Source organism: Pelophylax lessonae, assembly GCF_965119305.1.
Source record: "Pelophylax lessonae genome assembly, chromosome: 4".
NCBI lineage: Eukaryota > Metazoa > Chordata > Amphibia > Anura > Ranidae > Pelophylax > Pelophylax lessonae.
The window spans coordinates 43,125,806-43,152,493 of NC_138771.1; the positions used below are offsets into that span (position 1 = coordinate 43,125,806).

General features: G+C 46.1%; 1 protein-coding gene across 5 annotated transcripts in view; it reads left to right on the forward strand.

Annotated features, from left to right (window-relative positions):
- AKAP13 (A-kinase anchoring protein 13) overlaps positions 1 to 26,688 on the forward strand; it is a 526,300-nt gene that overhangs the window by 251,827 nt on the left and 247,785 nt on the right. For all 5 annotated transcript variants that reach the window (XM_082254313.1, XM_082254314.1, XM_082254315.1 and 2 more), the window contains one exon: positions 2,743 to 2,926. In XM_082254313.1, the coding sequence (XP_082110439.1) occupies positions 2,743 to 2,926 (184 nt within the window). The remainder of the gene's footprint in view (positions 1 to 2,742; positions 2,927 to 26,688) is intronic.

Here is a 26,688-nt window from a genome sequence, read left to right on the forward strand (position 1 = left end):
CAGCCAGCCACCCACCCACAGGCCCTGTACCAGCCAGCCACCCACCCACATGCCCTGTACCAGCCAGCCACCCACCCACAGGCCCTGTACCAGTGAGCCGCCCACAGGCCCCTGTACCAGTGAGCCGCCCACAGGCCCCTGTACCAGTGAGCCGCCCACAGGCCCATGTACCAGTGAGCCACCCACAGGCCCTGTACCAGCCAGCCACCCACCACAGGGTGCCAGCAAGCCAGCCATTAAGCATTAAACAAAAATTAACATGTTCAGTACCAGATTTGTGTCAAAAATTGTCTTTATTTTTCAAAACTTTAAATGTACAAAATATCGGCCCATATCGACCAATACATTGTGACCAAAATATCGGTAACAGTATTGGCCCTGAAAAAAACATATCGGTCTATCCCTAATATGGTTTATACAGTGCAGCAGTCATGACTATGTAATGTACAGCATACCTAGTGCAGTGCAACAGAGTGCAGGGGTCAGGACTGTTTAATTGCGCAGATTGCAAAGTGCAGTGGTCAGGAGCAGGTGACCTCTTATGTTGGTGGTCAGTGTGCTACATTCGCTCAGAGGGGGCCCCTTCTGCTAGTGGCCAGTATGCCCTTTAAATATTGTAAACCCCGGGCAACACCAAGCGTCAGATGTAAGGCATGACCGAGGATGTAGGTTTCTGCAACCCACCCTCCTTGGCTGCAGCCGAGCAGTTGAAAATCCTGCCCTTGACCATTTATTTAGTGTAGCTGTAGAATTGTTCATATTCCTTGATAACTATCGCATACAGCAGCTTAATAAGGATAAATATAAAGCCTAGTAAACACGGGCAAAATTTCGGGAGGCTTCCGCCAATTCAATCGAAATCGGACGACATTCGGCCCGAGTGTACTGGAGTCCTGGCTTGTATCGAATGGGTATGACTGAAAATGGTGCTTCCAATGCAGCCAATGGCTGAAAGCGCTGACCAGAGTGCTCTGGTGGGGGAACCGTCAGAACCCAATAAAACAGCAGGGCAGATTGCTGTACTAACGTTGGATAGTTAGTACAGCAGCTCCTAAGCTGTCAGTTTTTGTTTAGTTCAGCCCTGCTAGGTTGAAGGAAAAAATAAAACTTAGTGTGTAAGAGGCTTAAGAATTGCCATCAAGAAATCAATCTTTGCATGCTTGCCTCCTTACTCTGGCGTGCCCCCTGACTATTGTGAACCCAGGGCACCAAAGAGCCTCGAATGTGAGGCATAAATGTCACCGTTCTCTGCAACCCACCCTACTTGGCTGCAGCCCAGCAGTTGAAAATCCTGCCCTAGACCATTTATTTAGTGAAGTTGTGCAATAGTGCATATTCCTTGCTAAATATATAGCAGCTTAAAGAGGAACTACAGTCTGCTCACATAGTTTTTAATAAAAACGTCTTTGCCATTCTGAAGCTTCCCCCCCCCAATCACATTGCATAATATTTCCAAAAGTTAAAACAAGAGCAGAGGATTTAACCACTTCCCGACCGCCGCAAGTACATATACTGCGGCGGTCAGCCCCGGCCAGGCAAAGTGACATATCGGTACGTCACTAGCCTGTCACCGGCTTGATAGCCAATAGCGGGTGAGCGCGCGCCCGCTGAGGCGCACGCCCGCCCTGGCTCGTTCCCTAAGAAGTCAGTGCGTGTGACCGGCGGAGCCGATGTCCGCCGGTCACTCGCAATCGTTCGACGGGAAGGGAGAAAGGCAGGCGGCTAATGTAAACAAGCCGCCTGTCATTCTCCCCTGTGTAAAAATGGAGATCAGATGGTTCTACTATGTAGGACCGTTGATCTCTGTTTTTACACTAGTAGCCATGTCCCATCACAGTTAGAAGCACGCCCCTAGGACACACTTAACCCCTCCCTCTCCAATACAGTTAACCCCTTCCCTGCCAGTGTCATTTTTGCAGTAACAGTGCATATGTATAGCTCTGATTACTGCAGTAATGTCACTGGTAACCCCAAAAGTGTCAAAAATGTCAGTCAAGGGTCCGATCTGTCTGCCGCAATGTCGCAGTCCCGCAAAAATAATCGCAGATCGCCGCCATTACTCGTTAAAAAAAAAAAACACCAAAAATGACAAAAATCTTTCCCTTTGTTAGTAAACACGATAAATTTTGCGCAAACCACTCAAAATACGCTTTTTGCAATTTTTTTTACCAAACATATGTAGCATAAAACAAATTGGCCGAAAATTTTAAAAAATTTTGATTTTTACATTTTTTTGGGGAATTTCATATAAAAAAATGTGAAAAATATTATTTTTGCAAAATTGACTCTCTTTTTTTTTGTTTATAGCGCATGATCAAAAAATCGCACAGGTGATCAAATACCACCAAAAGAAAGCTCTGTTTATGGGAAAAAAGGACGTCAAATTCGTTTAGGTACAGCGTCGCACGACCGCGCAATTGTCTGTTAAAGTCACGCAGTAAAAAATCGCAAAAAAAACCCTGGTCAGGAAGGGGGTAAAATCTTCAGGGGCTTAAGTGGTTAATAGATGGAAAGATGAAAAAATGACTGAAGAGCCACTTTATTACAATACCTCTAAGAGTGGTCATAGAGAAACCAACCTTTTCAAGCAGTGTAATGAATCCTAGTATCTCTTCAGATGATCAGGAATCATCAGGTCACAAGGATGTGCTTGATTCTCATAAATTGTGCCTAAGAAGCATACCATGGGGTATCAAGTTGTAGTTAAAATGTTTACTTACCCCCTTTGTTCTCTTTTTTTAGATGGCGAGAAGCAGGAAACGTTGATGCACTTTGCTGCAAGGCTGGGCCTTTGCCATTTGTCAAAATTTCTTCTGGATCAACCAGGAGGGAGAACAGCTTTGACTATTTCCAACAGCGACGGCGCAACACCTGCAAGACTGGCCATTGAAAGAGGCTTCAGGGAGCTGGTTCAGCTGTTCTCAGAGTACGTATCTGCTTTGAATTTTTCTTGTGATTTATAAACCCTTTAGTTTAAATAATGTAAACATAAACCAGAATAAGATGTTCAACACAAGGAAATAATTTTAATGTGTCCAAATCCGTTTTGTAAAGTGTAGTTACTTATGAAATCCAATAGACCCAGTCAAACAGAAATGGTGTTTTGGCAAATTTTTTTATACCTCCGACTGAGTATACTTTTTTTTTTTTTTTCAATGTTTCTCCTAGTCAGGCTTGGACTGGGAATGTTCAAATTTTTACATCGGCTTTAGGGAAGCTACTTAGCTTCTATCAAATCTGATTCTTTTCATTATTTTCAAATAGCCCAGATAAATACTGACGTCTTTACCCCCTCCGTGCCTAAGGGAAAAACCAATGTTCATGCCTAAGCACAATTTTGCAACTTTGACATGTGTTAGTAAAACGGTACATTATCACAACTACTTTGTGCATCCAGGGGGATTATACCTTGTTTTTTTCAAGACAAATTGGGCTTTCATTTTGTGGTAAATGGTAATGATATCTCCTTCTACTTTTTTTTTTTATTATCTAAGGAAAACTGGCCCAAATAGTTAAACAAAATTGTTAATTTTTTATTTTAGCTGTATGTTTCTTATTACTACCATAACCTACCACCAAAGAACAACCCAAAATGAATTTCCCTGCTCCTGTTGATCACAGCGATACCACATGTGTATGTTGTTTGTACCTGTAGTACAGTCCAGAAACAATAGTGCACGGCACTGATACTAATTAAAAAAAAATAAAAAATCCTGCCCTAAATATACTGATCTTGACCTTTGACCCTAACTTGACCCAAACACTAACCCTGGCACTGACCTAGGTATTTTTTTTTTTCCCTATTTATTTACTTTTTTATTTTTTATTACACTTTTTTTTTCTCTCTGCAAGGAGAAAGATACAATGTATCTCTCCCCTCCTTCATTCCTGGAGAGAGAGAAACACAGGGGTGGGCTTCACAGTGACTGATCACTGTGGTAGCCAATCAGAGCCTACCACAGCGATTAGGTGACCTGGATTTGAGAGTTCCAGGTCCCAATCATTAGTACAGGACTCGGGGCTCTCAGTGAGACCCTGGTCTATGTGCTAGGAGACAGATATGTATACATGTGGCTGCATGGCAAAAAGCACAGTCCAGTGAGGCCATATATGTTTTATGTGGTTGTGAAGGGGTTAAGCTACCCAGGCTATGTAAGTCATAAGTAGCAGCATAAGCCAGGGTTCACATTTGTGCGATTGCGGAGATCGCATGTAATACGGAGCACACTGCTCCTAAATTACATGCGATCTCTTGTGCGGTGCGAATTTCAGCCATATACTTTGTATGGCTGAATTCGCACCGCATCCACACTAAACTCGCACATGAGGCTTTTTTTTTATCCGCAGCAGAATCGGATCGCATAGTGGTTCACACTAGTGCGATCCGATTCGGTGCGAACTTGCCGATAGCACTGCGATATGCGATCGCAACTGGGGGTGTCAACTTTTAATTGACACCCCCTGCGTATCGCATATGGCAGTGTGAACTGCCAGAGGTGCAGATGCGATGCGGGATCACGCTGCATATCCGCAGCGTTCACAAATGTGAACCGGGACTAATGCTGAATTGCACAAATGTTTTATTTTACCAGTTTACTCTGGAATGTTGTGCAACATTTTGGGGGTATTCTAAAGTGTTGACCATGCCTCAGAAGCTAATAAAAAATGTTTCTCTAGCGCTCATTGACAGACGTAGTCCTCGGTGATACACCACCTTCGGGTTATGTTGCCTCCACAGGAGCAGGACTAGACAGGAAATTAAAAAGCTCTGGCCACACCCTAGGGGCAGTCCCAGAGGGTATATCCTCTCTCTCTCTCTGCCTCAGCAAATCAGTTATTTTCTGTCTAGTTAGGAGTAAGGACCTAGATACCTTGCTGGGATCTTAGGTCCTGGCAAGAATTTTTTCTTAAAGGATTTTTTAGACAGCTTTTTTTCTCCAGTGTTCCTGTGAGATCTTCAAGCAAGAAAGCTGAACTGGGCGACGGGCTGGATGTTGAGATCCGGGGGTCACCCCAGTTCAGCCTACGAGCGCGTGCAGGCCATAGCTCCGCGCTGGGTCGGCCGCGACAAAGTCCCATTAAAGGACTGTCCACGCGAGTTAAACGTCTCGCTGAAACGCCAAAGACCATGAGTCACGGCGTCCGTATCGGTCGACAGCCCTCCCGCCCCGGTGGAGAGGGGTACTGTCAGGAGTTGGTGCCCGCCTGGTTCCGGTATGGTGAGTAGTATGTTCCCCCTTTTCCCCTGACGGGTCTTGTGGTGAACGCGGGCCCCTCTCTGTATGGTAAGATAGAGTCCCTCTCTATCCTATAACATGACACAGATCCTCCTACTTTGAGTGTGATTTTATGTGCAAAAAGCCAGGAGGCTTGGTTTGGGAGCTAACAATCTAATTGTATACATGTTAAAAAGATGTAATCTGTGGCATTCTGGGAATCTTACGGTGTTAAGAATAAGCTACCTACCAGTCAGAAGCCACGGACATGTAGACTGCCTTCCTAATCAGATCTCCAGCTATTAGCAGGCCTCCCGAATGGCCATGCGGTCCGCCAGGGCCGGTACCGCCAACCACGCCATATCCCCATGCAGAGAGTGTGTTGTGTGCCCTGCAGCACACCGCTATTCAGTACAGGCCGCAGCCATTTTTTTTGCTGGATCGCACGAGCCGCCATTTTGGCGTAGCCTCGTGTCTCCAGCATGGGGGCGGCCATGTTTGAGGTGATCCAAACACCTCGTGGAGCTTGGGGGAGGCGCCGGAAGGCGTGCAGAGGGGCGGAGCCGCCTCCTTTCTTCCTGGGCAGCCAGCCAAAAGACTTCCTGTTTGTCAAGACAGCGCTGTAACCTGTTGCAGTTAAACTCTGAGCATCAAGTGGTGAGCCTGGGGGTCTATCTCTCTCTCTCGATCGATAGGGATCCCTAGCAGGTAACACTAAGGGGCTCTTGTGGCGCTGGGGGTCTGAAAAAAAAAAAAAAAAAAGAAAAAGTTTTTTATTTTTGAATCATATTATCCAGGAAGTGACTGGAATTATCATGGACCCTGCCACACATATTCCCCCACCTGTTTCCCTCGAGGGGGCCACGGGACCCGCCGGTGCACAGAGTATAGAGTCATTTACAGCAATTTTGGAGTCTATGGTGGCTCGGGTGGAGGCGGCCTGTCAGGGACGGGGGTCAAGGAAGCGACCCCCGCCTACCCCTATACTATCTGACACCTCTGACTCTGATTCAGAGATGGTCACTGCAGTTGCAGGTTCCTCTGCAAGGGCTGTTATCCCAGGTAAAGCCCCCTCAGACAGTGAGGAGGACGCTTCTTCTCCTGCTATAATTCAGGAAGAAGCATTGGTGGACGCACTAGTTGTGGCAGTGCAGGAAACCTTAAAACTTGAGGCTTTACCGGCAGAGGCAACTGAAACAGAGATTCCTTTTGGTACTAATAAGCCCATCAAAACAGTGAAGGTTTTTCCTGTACCTAAATGTTTCGGTAATCAGATTAAAGGAGAATGGGAGCATTCTAAACGTACCTTTACTATTTCCAAGCGTATTGCTAGACGCTATCCATTTGAGGAATCCATCATTAAGAAATGGACGGTACCACCAGTGGTGGATCCACCTATTTCCAGGCTGAATAAAGCCACGGTTATTCCAGTGGAGGACACTTCGTCCTTTAAGGATCCGGTGGATCGAAAGATGGAAGCAGAGTCCCGCACCATCTTCTCTCTGATAGGGTCAGCATTTAGACCAGTAATTGTTATTGGTCTAGTTTCCCAGACACTTACGGAATGGGCGAAAATGGTACGCCAAGACCTTAGGGGAAAAGATATTCCCCAGGAGACATCTGATTTGATGGAACAGATTATACAAGGGCTACAGTTTATCTGTGACGCAGCCTTGGACACTACTCCCTTATTAGGGCCTGCATCTAAGACAGCGGTGATCCTCAGACGTGTGCTGTGGTTAAAATGCTGGTCAGCTGACCTAGGTTCCAAAAGGACCTTGACAAATCTCCCCTTTCAGGGGAATCGTCTATTTGGGGCCAACCTAGATGAAATCATTAAGGATGCCACTGGAGGCAAGAGCACTTTTTTGCCACAGGCTGCTAAAGCTAAGGGACCTCGCAACAAGCGAGGACCTTTCTTTACCGCCCATAAAGGGCGCCCGGCTGGTACTAGCGGGAAAGGCAAGACTCCTCCAGGAGGGTTCAAGAAGGGCTGGTCGGACAAGCAAAGGACCAACCCAGCCAAACCCGAAGCAAAGGAGTACACAGCCTGAAGGTGCGCCCCCACCCGGTTTCAGGGTGGGGGGACGTTTTCACCGGTATTCAGGACATTAGATCGAGCATCAACCACTACTACCGGTGCGAGTCTTCCCTTCCAACATTTAAGTACTACAGGAAGCGGTAGTTACCGTTCCCTGAATAGATCTTTTCCTTTACCTTTTCCTAAGATTAGTCCCTATACCTCACAGGAATCGGATCTGGTTGACCAGATAGGCCAAGTAGCCTCTAGTCGGGTGACTTCGGTCCCTGAGGTTCAACCAGAAAAGATCACCTTTCCTGATAACTATCAGGTATCTGATAAATGTGTGGGAACAGAAAACGACCAGACTTTCTCGGATGGTCGGGGCCAGATACCTCTAGGGACGCCTGGTTCAGATTCTATCAGCGCCAGTGGTCCTAGAAATTCTAGACTGGCCTCCTCAAGCCGGCCTGGCCGACTTGGACATGTTAGTCGTAGACGTTCCGTGGGAACTTCGTCTCAGGGAATGTCTGTGGTCTCAAGGACCAATTTACCATCATGCTTTAGAGTCGCTGGGTTTAATGGCCTGGCCATTGAGACCCAAGTACTGAAGGACAGAGGTTTGTCTACTTCAGTCATTCCTACCCTTATTAAAGCAAGGAAAGCGACTTCCAGCAAGGTCTATTATCACACATGGAAGACTTATATTGCGTGGTGCGAATCTTTAGGATTTCCTCCACGTACCTATTCGGTGACTCGAATATTGGCCTTTTTGCAACAAGGGGTTGAGCAGAAGCTAGCCTTGAGCACCATCAAGGGTCAAGTTTCAGCATTAGCAATCTTCTTTCAGAAGCCTTTAGCTACCAAATCCTTGGTGCGGAATTTCATCCAGGGGGTGCGGCACCTGGCTCCTCCAGTCCGCGCGCCCTTACCGCCCTGGGATCTTAATTTGGTTTTGTCGGTTCTACAGAAACCTCCCTTTGAAAACATCAGGGAGATTCCCTTGCTTACTTTATCCCAGAAGGTGGCCTTCTTGGTGGCTATTACTTCTGCTCGCAGGGTGTCAGAACTGGCTGCATTATCATGCCAGTCCCCTTACCTAGTGATTCATAGGGATAAGGTAGTACTTCATCCTAAGCCATCTTTTCTTCCTAAGGTGGTTTCAGATTTTCATCTGAATGAAGATATTGTACTACCTTCCTTGTGTCCTCAGCCCAAGCATCATCGGGAACATGCGTTGCATTCCTTGGATGTGGTTCGGGCAATCAGGGTATACCTGAAAGCTACGGAATCATTCCGTAAGACGGATTCACTTTTTGTGATCACGGATGGCCCCAGAAAGGGTTTGCCTGCATCTGCCGCGACCATTGCCAAATGGATTAGACAAACGGTGGTACAGGCTTATTCTATTAAGGGTCAGAGTCCTCCGTTCCCTGTTAGGGCGCACTCCACTCGAGCGCTCAGTACTTCCTGGGCCTTTCGCCATCAGGCGTCAGTGGTCCAGGTATGTAAGGCGGCCACCTGGTCGTCGGTACATACCTTTACAAAATTCTATAAAATTGATGTGACGGCATCGGCGGATGCCTCATTTGGCCGCAAGGTTTTGCAGGCCGCAATTTGAGGAGACCGGTGGTCTACCTCGAGGGTTTTTTTCTGTTTGGAAAAAAAAAAATAAAATTTTTCTCTTTTTTGTTGAGTCTCATCATTTAGGATGAGCATTGTAAACTTCTAGTTGGCACCGGTTGGGCCTTCTAGATTGGGATTTGATTTCATTTTCCCACCCCTCAGTTGTGATACTGCTCTGGGACGTCCCGAAGGTGGTGTATCACCGAGGACTACGTCTGTCAATGAGCGCTAGAGAAAAATGGATTTTTGTAAAATCTTACCGTAAAATCCTTTTCTCTTAGCTCATTGACAGACGTAGTCCCCGCCCCTCTGTTTTTTGAGTTGGGTTAAAATCTCTAAAGACTGCTTTTTCACATAACTGATTTGCTGAGGCAGAGAGAGAGAGGATATACCCTCTGGGACTGCCCCTAGGGTGTGGCCAGAGCTTTTTAATTTCCTGTCTAGTCCTGCTCCTGTGGAGGCAACATAACCCGAAGGTGGTGTATCACCGAGGACTACGTCTGTCAATGAGCTAAGAGAAAAGGATTTTACGGTAAGATTTTACAAAAATCCATTTTTTATCGTGTATGTGCTGCTGCTCTTCGTACTTATGCTATATGTAGGTGTTCACAGTGGCTCTAGGTATCTGCTCTTATGATATTTATACATAGGTTTATTAACATCCTATACTTTATGCCCAAAAAGTACAGGAAGTAAAACGGAGTTTGTTTTCGCGTAGTACCAGCCTAATTAGAGATTTCATGTTGATATTAATATAGAGGATTCACTAGTTTACTAAGGAGGGGGTGATAAAAAGCGGTGTTTTATTTTAAATAAAACATTTACCTTGATAATAAAAAGAAATAAAAAATCAATCTGCCATTCTACCTTAACCCAGGTACATGAGCAATGTAGTAATATGGCGATGGCCCTGAGTATGTGTATGGCAAACATGTTGGAAACCTTGTGTCCTATCTGTTTGGAAAAACACGATGCATAAGCATATATGACAATCTTTGTGTTTTTTATGACTCTTTCAAAAACCAATAAAAATAATTAAAATGGAACTGGGTGTTGGACTTCTACACGAGGGCTTTTGCATAGGAAGGGTACTGTATTAATGGAGGCTGTTTGGCTTTCGGAAGTGTGCACCTTATCTCCCTTTTCCCAGGAGCACACACCATATTCACAGTGACAATAAAGGTAGAAGTGCAAAGGTTTATTTTCCCAGGAATCTCTGTAGACACCCAGTGTTGAGGGTCCTCTCCCAGGTCTCCTGATGTTTAAAGCAAATCTCTCTCTGGGAGATGAGCTTGAATCTACAGCCTTCATTGGGGGAGAGGTGATCTCACTAAAGGGAGTAGGAAGTTGGAGCCAAACACGGAGCGAGCAGAGAACCCAGAAACTTCGGGCTTAGTTTCTTTTCTCGGCATGTGCCTACAAAGGTGAGAGGTGTGCACCCCAAAGCTCAAACACACGCGTGTGTCTACATATATATGACCCAGACACATTGATCTCCCTGCCGATAACACTGAAAGAGAAGAGCGGAAGAGCCAGTAAGAGGGTGATCTTTTCCATGTTCCTGATGGCACACGGAGTGATAATACTAATGTGCATGGGGTGATAAGGGTGTGCCCAGGCACACCCTGTGCGCATGCCTATGGTGACGGGAGGCACAGTGACAGGGGGTTAGAAGGGGCAAGAGGGATCATTGGAGGAGTATGCACTGACAGGTTGAATGCCTGTATTATGAATCTCAAAATGCACGTGGTAGTTTGTATTTCAGGGTGAAATGGTTTGATATGTTAGTGTGTAGAAATAGTTAAGCCTAGGTCAGTAAATGGAAAACAATGCTGTGTATCTGATGCAGGCTATATATGCGTTACTTTTATCTTGGTTTTGGAAGTTTGCCACCACCTTTTGATTGTAAAACATGATTTACCAGTGATCGGACACCTACGGTATAGGTTGTTTTGTTCAGCCAGACTTAAGTGTTTTTTTTTTTTTTTTAATTGTAACCGCTTGCTGACCACCTTACAGCAGATCTACTGCTACATTGTGGCCAGGCTGCTCAGATTCCTATATATATATATATATATATATATTACACACATGTGATTCTGCACTAGCGGGTAGGAGGCGCACCCACAGACGCACTGTGATCTGTCACTGTAGAAGCTGTTCAGAGGGTGCTGGCCAATGGATATCTGCTGGCACCGTCTGATCATTGAAAAAACATACAGAATGGAGCGCTGCCTATGTAAACAAGGCAGAGCTCAGTCCTGATGGGGGAAGTGAGGGATTTTCTTGCCCTGCTAAGCACTTCCCTTAGTAAAAGCACCTTATATAGTACACCCAAACACTGGCTAGGCGTTTAACCCTTTGATCACCCTACCTGTTTAACCCCTTCCCAGCCGGTGTCATTAGCACAGTTCATATTTTTAGCACTGATCACTGTATTAGTGTCACTGGTTCCCACAAAGTGTCAGTGTCTGAATGTCCACTGCAATACGGCAGTCCCCCTATAAGTCGCTAATTGCCACCATTACTAGTATTAAAAAAAAATATGTAGTAGAATACATATTGGCCTATATGTGTATATATATATATATATATATATATATATATATATATGTATATATATATATATATGTATGTATATATATATATATATATATATGTATATATATATATATATATATATATATATATATATATATATATATATATATATATAATGTGTGTGTGTGTGTGTGTGTGTGTGTGTGTGTGTGTGTGTATATATATATATATATATATATATATATATATATATATATATATAATTTTTCAAAATTGTTGGTCTTTTTTTGTTAATAGTGCAAAAAAATTTAAAACACAATGGGGATTGAATACCATTAAAAGAAAGCTCTATTTGTGGTAAAAAAAAAATGACATTTTATTTGGGTACAGCGTTGCATGTCCGCACAATCTTGAGTTAAAATAACACAGTGCCATATCAGAAAAAATGACCTTTTCAGGAAGGGGGGTAAATCTTCCAGAGGTCAAGTGGTTAATGCCCACTTAAAGCTTCACTCCAGCCCTAGGAGAAATATGCTTGCTCGCAGCATGCTGCAGAATCGGACCGATGCGCTTTGTGTTATAGCAGTGACCTCTCTTTAGCAGTCTGATATGCCTCTTGCTGTGTCAGACCTACCACTCTCCCGATCGGCAATGCTTAGACTTCTGCAGAGAGGTCCACTGCTTTTTTTTACACAGCCCAACATTGTTTATTAAAGCAGTATTAAACCCAACATTTTCACTTTTCCCCTTTATTAAAGCATATCATTTGGGTTACTTGTAAGCAAGTTCTAAATCTTCTAAAGCTGCGCCGCTAGAGAAATATAGATGTGTGCTCTGGTTGATGGTCTGGTCACTTGTGCATGCACACTTCACTGTGCGTTTACAGTGCACTGCCTGTGCCGTAATTTCACAGAGCACTATGACATAATGGGACTCCCATGTACATGAGGGGGAGTGACATCATGGCATCCCGGCCATTCAAGTAGGTGGAGAGAGCGAACCCGAAAGCAGGACTGGGTCAACATGGAAGCTCCTGTGACACGCGTGAGTGGGGACAGCTCCGCTCTGGATGGGTTTGTTTGACAGGTAGATCTGTGCATACTAGCACATTATGGCATAAACCACACAGGGGTCCCTTTTTATAAAAGAAAAGCGCAGTTTATTTCCACTTTAAAGAGCTGTAGGTCTGATGTAGCAGAGAAAATGTAAGACCACTGCAATGAGGTCTGCTCCTCTCTCACAGCAATCCGACTTTGGCGCGATCTTGGAGGAAGCACTTTTCTGCTCAGGAGAGTGGGATAGACAGCTGTTGCTATTTTGCTGGACCAATATTTCATTCATACAGTTTGGAGTGGTGCTTTTATCTGGGCTTTAGAAATAATATGAAAATAGGGATTTTTGACTGCAGCTGTGGAGGTTTTTGATTGCTGTGCAATACATTTGTGCCTGTTTGTATTCTTTGGACTGGGAAACCGCTATAACTGTGGGTGGCAGTTGGCTGTAGACTGTTAAAGCAGTAGTAAACCCTCCGACATTATGGTTTCCCAAAACAAGGCCTCTGGTGATAAATGACACATTATTCGGTGTGCTTATGTCAACTTTCAACTGAGTTTCTCTATCGCTCATTGACAGACGTAGTCTTCTTGATTCTCAAGAGCTGGGTTATGTTGTCTCCGCAGGAGTAGGACTAGGCAGAATGACAAAACGTTCTGGCTCCACCTTAGGGGCAGTCCCTGAGGGTATATCCTCCCTCTCTCTGCTACAGGGAATCAGTTTTTTTCTGTCTAGTCAGGAGTAAGGACCTAAGTTCCTTGCTGGGATCTTTTGGTCCTGGCAAGACTTTTTTTCTTTAAGAAAAAGACATTTTTTAGGTAGTTTTCTCCAGTGTTTTTTTCCTGTGAGATCTTCAAGCAAAAATGCCGGACTGGGCGACACTTGTGGTCACCCCAGCCGGCCTACGAGCGCGCGCAGACCATGGCATTGCGCTTGGTCGGCCGCGACATATTCAAGTAAGTATGCGGGGCCGGGCGACGGGCTGGATGTTGAGATCCAGTGGTCACCCCGGTTTCTGCCTACGAGCGCGTGCAGACCAGCGCGCTGGGTCGGCCGCGACGGAGTCCCAGTGAAGGGACTGACTTTGCGAGTTAAAAGTCTCGCTTGGACGCCAGGTACCAGAGAGTCGAGGCGTCCACAAACCCCCACCCCGGTGGAGAGGGTATTGTGAAGAGAGGGTGCCTGTCGGTTCGGTATGGTGAGTAAACGTTCCCTTTTTTCCTCATTATGAGGCAGTATATATTATGGGCCCCTCCATATATGGTCAGTATATATCTGATACTTACAAGTCCCCCTTGTAATACAGCATGTGTTTGTGGGAAGTGGACTTGGTTCAAGAGCTAACACTCTACCCAGCAGACTGTAACATTACAGCAGACATAGGAGGTATAATCCTACCTTATGTGCAGTGTATCTCTGTAGATCCATATGTCACCTCTTAGCAGAGTGCAGGTGGATGTGCTGGGAAGACGATATCGGCGGTCCGCCGCCATTTTGCCGTAGACCGAATGCATGTATGTCCTCAGGTCACGCCGGCCGCCATGTTTTTGGAGTCTTATGTCTCTTCTATGGGGGCGGCCATGTTTTGTGAGCCCAGCTACCTCGTGGAGGGCTGGGAACGCCGGAAGGCGTACACAGGGGGCGGAGCCACGCCTTCTGCCCGGGAAAAAGCAAACAGCTCCTTCCAGTCTGTGTAAGACAGACGCTGACTGCAGTTTGTTGGAAACTGCACTGCATCGGTTGGTGAGCCTTGGGGGTCCCTCTCTCTCTCTCTGGGATCGAGAAGCAGGTACTCTGAGGGGCGCTATTGCGCTAGGGGGAGACACACAAAAAAAAAAAAAAAAAGTTTTTTGTTTTGCTGGCAAAGGTGTCCTGTATTAACATGGACCCTGCCACTCATGTATCTCCTCCGGATCCCCTCGAGGGGTCTGCGGGATCCTCCAGCACCCCATTGACAATTGAATCTTTGTCGGCTATTATGGAAACTTTTGTGTCCCGGGTGGAAGTGGCTTGTCAGGGACAGGGCGCAAGAAAGTGACCCCCGCCTAACCCCTTATTATCTGAAACCTCGGATTCAGACTCTGAGCCTATTTCTGCAGTTGCAGGTACTTCATCTGGTATTGGTGTCTCGGGTCCTGTCTCTTCAGACAGTGAGGAGGATGTTTCGGCATCCGCCATAGCCCGAGAGGAAGCGTTGGTAAACGCACTCATTGTATCTGTTCAAGAGACCTTAAGGTTACAGGGTATTCCATCAGAAATAGCTGAAACTGAGATCCCTTTTGGGACTAAAAAACGCATCAAAGTGGCGAAGGTTTTTCCATTGCCCAAATGTTTTGGCAATCCAATCGAAGAAGAATGGCGTCTGCCAAAACGCACTTTTAATATTTCTAAACGCATTGACAGGCGTTATCCGTTTGAGGAAACCCTTATTAAGAAATGGACAGAACCACCTGTGGTGGATTCACCAATTGCTAGATTGAATAAAGCCACGGTTATTCCTTTGGAAGACGCTCCGTCTTTTAAAGATCCAGTGGATCGCAAGATAGAAGCTATGTCTCGCACCATGTTTTCCTTGATTGGATCAGCTTTCAGACCTATAATAGCTATTGGTCTGGTTTCGCAGGCTGTAACTGAATGGACCAAGTGGTTACGCCGGGACTTAGAAGAAGTCCCTCAGGCGGTATCAGATTTGTTGGAACAAATGATACAGGGGTTACAGTTTGTGTGTGATGCGGCGTTAGACGCCACTCCATTAATGGCGCGAGCATCAGTCTCAGCAGTGGTTCTCAGGCGTACACTGTGGCTAAAAGGTTGGTTAGCCAACCAAGGTTCCAAAAAAGCATTGGCTAATATCCCCTTTTCAGGAGAGCGTCTATTTGGAGCCAACTTAGATGAGATCATTAAGGATCTCACCGGTGGAAAGAGCACCTTTTTACCGCAAAATTTTAAAGGTAGAGGAACTCGTCAAAGACGAGGGCCTTCTTTTTCTGCTCACAAGAGGTTTTTTCGTCCAGCGGGTGAAAAAACTAAGTCCTCCAAAGCTCCTGCAGGAGGCGTCAGGGGTCGTTGGTTGGGCAAGCAAAAGCCCGCCCCCTCCAGACCTGAAGATAAACCATCCAAAGCCTGAAGGTGCGCCCCCACCCATAATTGGGGTGGGGGGACGTCTTCGCCGGTTCCCGGATCCATGGCTTTCCAGAATCCCGGACAAATGGGTTTGCGAAGTCATAAGGTCAGGGTACAAGATCGAGTTTCGATCTCTCCCACCGGCGCGATTCTTCCCTTCCAATATCCGTCTATCCGCAGATCGTTTAGAAGATCTGCGGAGAGCAGTCACAGATTTACTACAACAAGGAGTGGTAGTCCACGTTCCTTGGACAGAACGGTTTCAAGGGTTTTATTCAAACCTGTTTACAATACCCAGGAAAGAGGGCAAAGTGCGTCCAATTCTGGACTTAAGAGCACTCAATTCTTTCGTCAACATAAGAAGATTCAGAATGGAGTCCATTCGCACGGTAGCAGCCTTCCTGCATCCAGGGGATGTCCTAGCGTCCATAGACATCAAGGACGCCTATCTTCACATTCCCATTTTCGCAGGACATCAGCGTTTTCTACGCTTTTGCGTAGAGGAGAACCACTATCAGTTTGTGGCGTTACCTTTCGGTCTCGCCACGGCTCCGCGGGTCTTCACAAAGGTGTTGGCCCCAATGTTGGCACTTCTGCGCCAAAGAGGTATATCGATTCTAGGTTACCTAGACGATCTTCTGCTTCATGCAGAGTCTCCTCAGATCTTGCTACAAAACATAGAAATTACTATGATTTCTTTACAGGAATTCGGGTGGCTGGTGAACCAACAAAAGTCATTTCTGGTTCCCACCCAGAGGCTCGAATATCTGGGTCTAATTCTAGACACAGTCAGGACAAGAGTTTTTCTTCCGGTAGGGAAACTCCGAAAGATTCAATCAGCAGTCCAGTTGTTACTGTCCAACAGCTGGTCTTCCCTTCGGACTTGCATGAGGGTTCTGGGGTTGATGGTGGCTTCGTTCGAAGCAGTCCCATTTGCCCAGTCCAGTACCCGAATTCTTCAGCAAGAGATTCTTCTCAGATGGAATCGGAATCCGGAATCCCTGGACAATCAGATCCGATTGAGCAAACAGACCAGAGAGTCTCTGGTCTGGTGGCTTCGGTCTCCGATGCTCAGCCAGGGAAATTCATTTCTGCCAATATATTGGACGACAGTGACCACGGATGCCAGTCTATCCGGATGGGGAGGAATTCTCGGTCAGTTATCTGTCCAGGGACTTTGGTCCCCGGAAGAATCCAGGTTACCGATAAATGTATTGGAACTGAGAGCGATCAGACTTTGTCTGATTCACTGGACCGAGCAGTTCCAGGGCAGCTCGGTTCGGATCCAGTCGGACAATGCCACGGCCGTGGCTTATGTCAATCACCAGGGGGGCACCAAGAGTGTCCGAGCGGCCAAAGAAGTGGCTTGCATTCTTCGCTGGGCGGAACGATTTGTTCCAGCAATCTCTGCGGTGTTCATTCCGGGGGTGGAGAATTGGCAGGCAGATTATCTCAGCCGTCAGACCCTGGATCAGGGGGAATGGTCCCTCCATCCAGACGTTTTCCACCAGTTGTGCCTACGGTGGGGCACCCCGGATGTGGATCTGTTGGCATCACGATTCAACAGGAAAGTTCAGAGATTCGTGGCTCGCTCCCGCGATCCTCTAGCAGAAACCGCAGACGCACTGATCGCCCCGTGGGGGCAATACCAGCTAATATATGCCTTCCCTCCTCTCGCGTTACTGCCAAGACTTCTTCGCAGGATAGAGGAGGAAGGAATCCCAGTAATCCTGGTAGCTCCGGACTGGCCTCGTCGAGCTTGGTACGCCGACATGGTCAGACTGGTGGCGGACGTCCCGTGGAGACTTCCTCTCAGAGAGGATCTACTGTCTCAGGGACCGATCTTCCATCCTGCTTTACGATCGCTGGCTTTAACGGCCTGGCTATTGAGACCCAGGTGCTGAAGGACAAAGGTTTGTCAGCTTCAGTTATTCCTACTCTAGTTGAAGCAAGGAAAGCGACTTCCAGAAAGATTTATCATCGCACATGGAAGTCCTACATTGCATGGTGTGAACCTTTGGGGTTCCGTCCTCGGTCTTATTCGATTAGTCGAATATTGGCTTTTCTGCAACAAGGGGTTGAGCAGAAACTGGCCTTGAGTACTATCAAGGGTCAGGTCTCAGCATTAGCCATCTTCTTTCAGAAGCCTTTGGCTACTCATTCCTTGGTGCGGAATTTCATCCAGGGGGTGCGACATCTGGCTCCGCCAGTGCACGCGCCGTTACCCCCCTGGGATCTTAATTTAGTGTTGTCGGTTCTTCAGAAACCTCCCTTTGAAGATATTAGGGAGATTCCTCTACCCACGTTGTCCCAGAAGGTGGCCTTCTTGGTGGCTATTACTTCTGCACGCAGGGTGTCAGAACTGGCCGCATTATCTTGTCGTTCACCATATCTGGTGGTTCATAGAGATAAGGTGGTTCTTCGTCCGAATCCATCCTTCCTACCAAAAGTGGTTTCAGAATTTCATCTGAATGAAGAAATTGTATTACCTTCCCTGTGTCCTAAGCCCAGTCATCCTCGGGAGTTTGCGTTACACTCCTTGGATGTGGTCCGGGCGATCAGGGTATACTTGAAAACGACAGACTCGTTTCACAAGACGGATTCACTTTTTGTGATCCCAGATGGACCCAAAAAGGGGTTGCCTGCATCTGCCGCGACCATTTCCAGATGGATCAGACAGACGGTAGTACAGGCTTATTCTATTAAGGGTCGGGAGCCCCCGTTCCCTGTTAAGGCGCACTCCACTCGGGCACTTAGTGCGTCATGGGCCTTTCGCCATCAGGCGTCAGTGGTCCAGGTGTGCAAGGCGGCTACCTGGTCGTCGGTGCATACCTTTACTAAACATTATAAAGTTGATGTAATGGCATCGTCTGATGCCTCGTTTGGCCGCAAGGTTTTGCAGGCCGCAATTTGAGGAGACCAGTGGTCTACCTCGAGGGTTTTTTCCGTTGGAAAATTTTTCTTTAGTCTCATTCTTTGTTTATAATGAGCCTTTAAAACTTCTAGTTTGGCACCGGTTGGGCCTTCTAGATTGGATTTGATTTTGTCAATCCCACCCCTCATTTGTGGCACTGCTTCTGGATGTCCCAGCTCTTGAGAATCAAGAAGACTACGTCTGTCAATGAGCGATAGAGAAAAATGGATTTTTGTAAGAACTTACCGTAAAATCCTTTTCTCTTAAGCTCATTGACAGACGTAGTACCCGCCCCTCTATCATTGAGTTGGGTTGGGTTAAATTCTCTGTACTGCTTTAAACAGAACTGATTCCCTGTAGCAGAGAGAGGGAGGATATACCCTCAGGGACTGCCCCTAAGGTGGAGCCAGAACGTTTTGTCATTCTGCCTAGTCCTACTCCTGCGGAGACAACATAACCCAGCTCTTGAGAATCAAGAAGACTACGTCTGTCAATGAGCTTAAGAGAAAAGGATTTTACGGTAAGTTCTTAAAAAAATCCATTTTTTTAGGCCCTTAGATAACTGAGGTCATAGCACTATGGCAGAGCTAAACTGAGGCTAAGATGGCACCTTACACAGCTGTAAAAGCTTAGAAGGGTTTTGTTCCAGGTGATCATTTTTTAAATAAAGGTTCCAAAATTGTCATGGGTATGTGGCCAATATACACTCACCGGCCACCTTATTAGAAACACTTTGCTAGTACCGGGTGGGATTCCCTTTTGCCTTCAGAATTGCCTTCATTCCTCGTGGCAGATTTTGGTCCATATTGACATGATAGCATCACGCAGTTGCTGCAGATTTGTCCACCACATGCCAAAGGTGTTCTTTTGGATTGAGATCTGGTGACTGTGGAGGCCATTGAACGCATTGTTCTGCTCAAGAAACCAATAGTGAGCTTTGTGACATGGTGCATTATCCTGGTGGAAGGAGACCATCAGAAGATGGGTACACTGTAGTCATAAAGGGATGGAAATGGTCAGCAACAATACTCAGGTAGGCCTAAATATTTTTGTATATTGGTACCAAGGGGCCCAAAGTGTGCCAAGAAAATATCCCCCACACCATTACACCACCAGCCCGAATCATTGATACACGACAGGATGGATCCATGCTGCTATTTATGCCAAATTCTGACCCTACCATCTGAATGTCGCAGCCTAAATGGAGACTCATCAGACCAGGCAACGTTTTTCAATCTTCTGTTATCCAATTTTGGTGAGCCTGTGTGAATTGTAGCTTGTGTACAGAACAGCTCCAGGTAGCCATATTGCGTTGTAATTTCAGAAAATTACCACCGCTGCAGATTGAAAAGGAAAGGTAATTTTAATAACATTAAGTTACAATATGATTTGTGTCGCAATTTTATACGTTATATTGTTTTTTCTTTATTTGCTATTTTTTTCCCCCACGAAAGTGGAGTTACCCTTTAAATAACCTTTCTTACCCATTCTAATGCTCGGTTTGAATTTCAGCAAGTCCTCTTCACCATGTCTAGATGCCTAAATGCATTGAGCTGCTGCCATGTGATTGGCTGAATAGAAGTTTGTGTTAATAAGCAATTGAACAGGTGTACCTAATAAAGTAGCCATTGAGTGTATGGATGGGGCTTGGGTGCTCTCTGTGTCATGATATCCAAGGTTAGGAAAAGTCGGACCAAACTAGTTTCAAATGTATAGAAAAATGTGCACTGTCCGTAACTTGCTTCCAGTTCTCTTCTGGCTGTGGGTTCCATTCCAGTGCTAGATTATAACTGGTTGGGGGGTGCATGTGGTAGGTACTGCATCCTGCCATCTCCCCTAGAGTCCAGGGACACAAAGAAAAAAATGAAGAAAGAAGCTGGCCATAAGGTCACACAGCTATGACTTATTGATGCATGGGAGAAGCAAAGGCTAACCCATGACGTTCGATCCAAAAGAATAGATACTGTAGCTCAAATTGCTTAAAGCGGAGTTCCACCCTGGTTATACATTTTTTTACAAAAATACCCCCGGGACAGTCAGGGCTAGCACATTCCACAATGGCTAGCCTCTGATCTGTCCCGGGTTGCACTTACCTTTCAGGATAAATACTTACCTTGAAATTGTCTTCTCCAGCGCTGCCATCTCAGGTGTGGGCAGCTTGAAGCCAGCACGATCCTCTTCCGCGTCCTCTTCGGTCCTCTTCCTCCTTCTTCGGTCCCACGATGCACTGCACCGGCCCCGACGTCACTTCCGGGTCGCGCGCGTCATCCCTCCACAGCTTCTGGGCATGCCCAGAAGCTGTTTAGAAGGGAATGACGCGCGCGCCCCGGAACTGACGTCGGGGCCGGTGCAGGCGCAATGATTCCTGGGAGCGATGACGTTCAGCTCCCAGGAATCATTGCAAAATCCAGGAAGTGACGAATCGCCGTGGCCGCCGAGGGGAGGAAGAAGGAAGTAAGGTGAGTATATTTTCTCTAAAAGGTAAGTGAAAAAAAAAAAAAAATTGCTATTATCCATTTGTTTTTCAGGTGACCGGGAGCGAGAAGATGGAGGTAAGTATAAATTTCGGGTGGAACTCCGCTTTAAGCCTCCTACACACGCGTCGAAATTTGAAAAATCAGTTAACCTCTGTATAAATACAGCTGTTCTGTGAAGCCCTCAGAGGTTTGTTAGAGAACCTTAAGCCTCGTACACACGCATCGATTATTGGCCGGGAATTTTCGTCCAACGACCGATCTGCCGATTTTCGGCTTGTTAGTATGATGCTTCCGACAACCGACTCCGACTTTTTGGCCGAAAAAAATCTGGTGTGCAGTCTATAAAATTTTTGTCCTCCGTCAAAACACGTCCGATTTTCGTGCAGTCAGTACAGATTTCGACAGGGAAAAATCTTAGGAGCAAGACTAGGCATGCTCAGAGATGAAAGAACACATAGAAAGCAATCCAACACATGACATCACTTCTGAAGTAGAATTTTGTCATGCGGGAAAATTCGTGTGCAGTCTAGGCACATTCCAACCAACAAAACACCACTCTGGACAAAAGACGGGCGATCGGTCGGCGGAAATTCGTTGCGTGTGTACTAGGCTTTAAAAAAAGTAAATGCTAGTTTGGATAGGCATCAGACGGTGCATCGCAGGTTTGATGTGTTGACTTGGGTCTTGCCATTCATGTGGATGTTAGTTGGCACGTACCACCTACTCTTTCCTGGACTCTTTTAGCAGGATAATGCGCCCTACCACACTACTACATAGGAGGACTGACACAGAATCATAGACATCAGATTTTCATTATTTGATTGGTGTAATGTTGTTTTCTGCAACCTCCTGTTTTTTTTTTTTTTTTTTTTTTTTTATAGGATAAGGACATTGATGTATCTCTTGTGTGGGGATAGTTATGAGATTAGTTTGAAAAGTTCATCCAACATTTCACTATTCTACCTCATTGTGGTAACGAGATAAATGTAGAGCTGAGCATCAAAGTGTGTGGGTGATCCATCATATAAAAGCGAGTGTTTTGTAAGATTTGGCTGCTCCTCTGTATATATGGCTAGCTTGTCCCACTTCACACTCTGGCTTTCTGTCCCCATTCATTAACGGAAAGAATCATGGTATATCTGAGATTTGTTTGCCCAGCAAAGTATTGAATAGTACACTCCTATATCTTAGCTGGTTTGGAAGCTATAATTTTCTCATGCTGTATACATATCATGCGTTGCTGTTTGCTTGTGGTGATTTTCCCCTTCCCATGGTACACCACAAACTAACCATGTTTTGAGATTCCATGGTTCTATGGAAAATAGTGAAATCCTGTTGAATTGCTAAAAACGTATTCAGAGAAAATCGCAACTCATACCATAGATATTTTGACAATATTTTACTACAGTCTTTACCGAGAAATAACTTTACATAAAATCCATAGTAATCTAAATGCATATGTTTAAAGTAGTGGTCCCCAACTCCGGTCCTCAGGGCCCACTAACAGGCCAGATTTTAAGTATTACCTTGGGGAGATGCAGACTAGAGTACTGCAATCACTGAGCAGCAAACTATATCACCTGGGATGTATTTCAGTTATCTTGCAAACCTGGCCTGTTAGTGGGCCCTGAGGACCACTGGTTTAAAGTAGTTATAATCCTCAGACATGAAACAAGAACAAAGCATATCCCTCTCTAGTGTGTATTTGTCTCAATCAAGAGCACTAAGTGTCATTTCTGTCTGCTGCTTCATTCCTCTGCTATCAGCATGAGTCACTTCTGACAAGTTTTCCTGACACCAAGAGAAAAAAAAGTGATGGAAGGAAGCTCCAGCACACATCTTGTGACAGCCTTAGCTCTGTTCCTGTGTGAAGGGGGGGTCCCTCCCCTCCCCTCCCCTCCAGTCAGCTCCCAGAGCTTTCTTCACTGATGTAACCTCAGCTCTCTGCCCCCTGCTTTTCAGAGCTGAGAGATACTGTATAAATTCTGTACTTTGAATGGATGTAGGGGAAAGAAGGCTGTAAATAAATGGGTACAACTTATGCAGGAGGATTAGGTTTATCTCTGTATTACCTGAGGCCAGTCATTTCACTGGGTATATGTATAGGTTTACAACCACCTTAAAGTGGATTTCCGCCCAAAAGTATAACTTCCGCTCATTTGCTATCCCCCCCTCCACCGGTGCCACATTTGGCACCTTTCAGGGGGGAGGGGGGGGGGACAGGTACCTGTTTTTGACAGGTACCCTTCCCCACTTCCGGGGGATGACACTGTCTCGTCGAAGTTTGGCCCCCTCCTCCTTCCCCCGCCACCGAGCCAATCCGAATCTGGAGTGCACTTCGCGCATGCGCAGTAGGGACCTGCCTGTGAAGTTGCAGTACCTGCAATGGTGGCGGCAGCACCCCACAGCCGTTGGAAATGTCGGCTGCGGTGCTGACATCGCTGGACTCCAGGACAGGTAAGTGTCCTAATATTAAAAGTCAGCAGCTATAGGCACTGCCAGAAAATATGATGCTTTCACTCCGTAGTCCCCCCAACTACCCCCCCTCCCCCCGATCTGCCCCTGCCACCACCAATGTGAACTGTTGATACAAGACAGCATGGATCCGTGCTTTCATGTTTATGCCAAATTCTGATCCTACCATCTGAATATTGGTGAAGACAGCTGAAATCGAGACTCCTCAGATTAGGCAATATTTTTGCAATCTTCTATTGTACAATTTTGTTGAGCCTGTAAGATTTTGTAGCCTCAGTTTCTTGTTTTTAGCTGACAGGAGTGACAGTGCTGCTGTAGCCCATCTTTTTCAATATTCGATATGTTGTGCTTTTGAAGATAGTTTTCTGCATACCTTGGTTGTAACGAGTGGTTATTTGAGTTACTGTTGTATTCTCTTCTGACACCAACAAGCCATTTTCCTCCACATAACTCCCGCTCACTGGATATTTTCTCTTTTTAGAAACCAGAGAGATGGTTGTGTGAAAATCCCAGTAAATCAGCAGTTTTTTTAAATACTCAGACCAGCCTGCCTGGCACCAACAACCATGCCACCTTCAAAGTCACTTAAATCCTCTTTCTTTCCCATTCTGATGCTCAGTTTGAACTTCAGCAAGTTGTCTTAACCACGTCCTAGATGCCTAAGAGTCGGTTCACACTGGGGCGACACGACTCTGTACTACTTTGGGGGCGACTTGTGCATTACCATGCACCACGACTTTGGAGCGACTTGCAGGGACTTCACATAATGGAAGTCTATGCAAGTCGCTCCGAGGTCGCCCCGAAGTAGTACAGGACCCTTTTTCTAAGTCGGAGCGACTTGTGTCGCTCCTATTAGAACGGGTCCTGTAGCGGCCAATTGACCGCAGGGGAGCGCAACTTGTCAGGCTGACAAGTCGCCTGACAAGTCGCGGTAGTGTGGACCGGCTCTAAGGGTCCTTTCACACTTGCTTTCCTGCCCAGTGGACTCCGTTTTGCTCAGCAGGGGATCAATCCGCTGATTCCTGCTGAGCAGGCAGATAGCAAGGGGAATCTCTGCAGGGCTCGACAAACCCCAAGCGCCAGGTTGCATTGGCGACTAGAATTAGTGGCCTGGCACCTGGATTACACTGCGGCCCGCGGGTGCGCTGACTAAGATGCGGCGCCGGCGCATATATACATATATATTTTTTGTTGTTGTTTGCATTGCCATTCTGCAAGGTTAAGCTATACAAGTCCTGCTATTTACTACTTGTCTTATGCAGTGAGCCTGTATATTGACTGTCTATGGCTGCCCTGCTTAACATTACTGAGAAAGGAACCAAACCCAAACACACTAATCATTAGTTGTGTAATTGTGGATAATTACTTACAAGCAGCGTGTCCGTGACAGTTTATGCAACTCTTTAATCTGATGGAATATGACTTGTTTTCTTTTGTGGTTGGCTGCTAGAAGTTGTACTATATATTTTATCTTGTTAGAGAATGTCTTGGGTTTGGTTGTAGCTGTAATAATTGGACATGTCTAGCTCTACTGTCCCATGTCTACAGCAGTACAATGTAACATAATAAACGAAAGGTGTGTATGCCAACAGTGAGATCACATTGTTTTACTGTTATTATTGCAAGTCATCTCTGTTCTTTTCCCTCCCTTGTGGGTGAAGCAGGAAATCTGTTTTGCTCACCCTTAAGATATTATCTTGTGACTTTGTAGACGGGAGGAGACCTCTTTGCGGTTCTGTTTGAGTTAAAATGGAACAACGATTTTCATCAACTTGTAATCTGAAGTAGAGAAAAAGCTGTTCCTTAATTATACAGGTATGGCCGAAGGTAGGTGTACGTTACTGGTCCTATCTTGGCATTTTAGTGTAATGTTTTTTTTTTTTTTTTATTTCTTTACTTTACAAGTTCTGAGATTGATATGGCCAAAATTAGGCATACAGTACTGATTCATCTTTTGGGGCTATTCACACTTGTGCAACTTGTCATGCGACTTTGGACACCAAAGGTGCACTACAAGTTGCAGCTCATTCGTTTGGCACCTTGTTCAAATCGGTGCAACTTAGAAAAGGTGCTTGCGTCTTTTGTTGTGACTTTGGCCCAGAGAATGTAAACTCAATTTAAATTGGTTGTATACTCAGTAAAAAAATACAAAAAAAAAAAAAAAAAAAACCTGCAGGACAAAGGCATAATGAGCAAGTATGCACAGTGGAGGCCGGTGCATTCGGGGCGCAGGGGCGCCGCCCCCCCGTCCATTCGTCCGGCCCCCTAATCTGAATGCCGGACGCATGGAGCTCAATGGGTTTTTTTTTTCCCATCAGCTGATTAGAGCCAGAGGCTCTAACAGGGCGATGCAAAGGTGGACCCGGGGCGCAGAGCAGTGCGTCCCGAGCCCACCCATTGTGTGACAATAGCGAATGGAAATTCGCTATTGTCACACAGATCCTCCTCCTGCCCAATCAGGGAGCGTGTCCGATACGCGCTTCCTGATTGGCCGCAAGGCAAACCAAATGCCATTGGCCGAGGAGGAGGCGGGAGCGGGAGGACTCATGGAGACGCCGGGGGAATCAGGATTGAAGCCGTCGGGACACTGAAGCGAAGGTGCCGCCGCAGCTGCTCCAGGTAAGTGCACTGGTCTCGGGGCGGGGGGGGGGCATTGAAGGGGGCACGCAAGCACGATGGTCTCTGCATTGAAAGGGGACATGTATGCTGGTCACTGCATTCTAAGGGGACATGTGTGCTTGTCACTACATTCTAAGGGGACATGTATGCTGGTCACTGCATTCTAAGGGGACATGTGTGCTTGTCACTACATTCTAAGGGGACATGTGTGCTTGTCACTACATTCTAAGGGGACATGTGTGCTGGTCACTGCATTCTAAGGGGACGTGTGCTGGTCACTACATTCTAAGGGGACGTGTGCTGGTCACTGCATTCTAAGGGGACATGTGTGCTGGTCACTGCATTCTAAGGGGACGTGTGCTGGTCACTACATTCTAAGGGGACATGTGTGCTGGTCACTACATTCTAAGGGGACATGTGTGCTGGTCACTACATTCTAAGGGGACATGTATGCTGGTCACTACATTCTAAGGGGACATGTGTGCTGGTCACTACATTCTAAGGGGACATGTGTGCTGGTCACTGTATTCTAAAGGGACATGTGTGCTGGTCACTACATTCTAAGGGGACATGTGTGCTGGTCACTGCATTCTAAGGGGGCATGTATGCTGGTCACTGCATTCT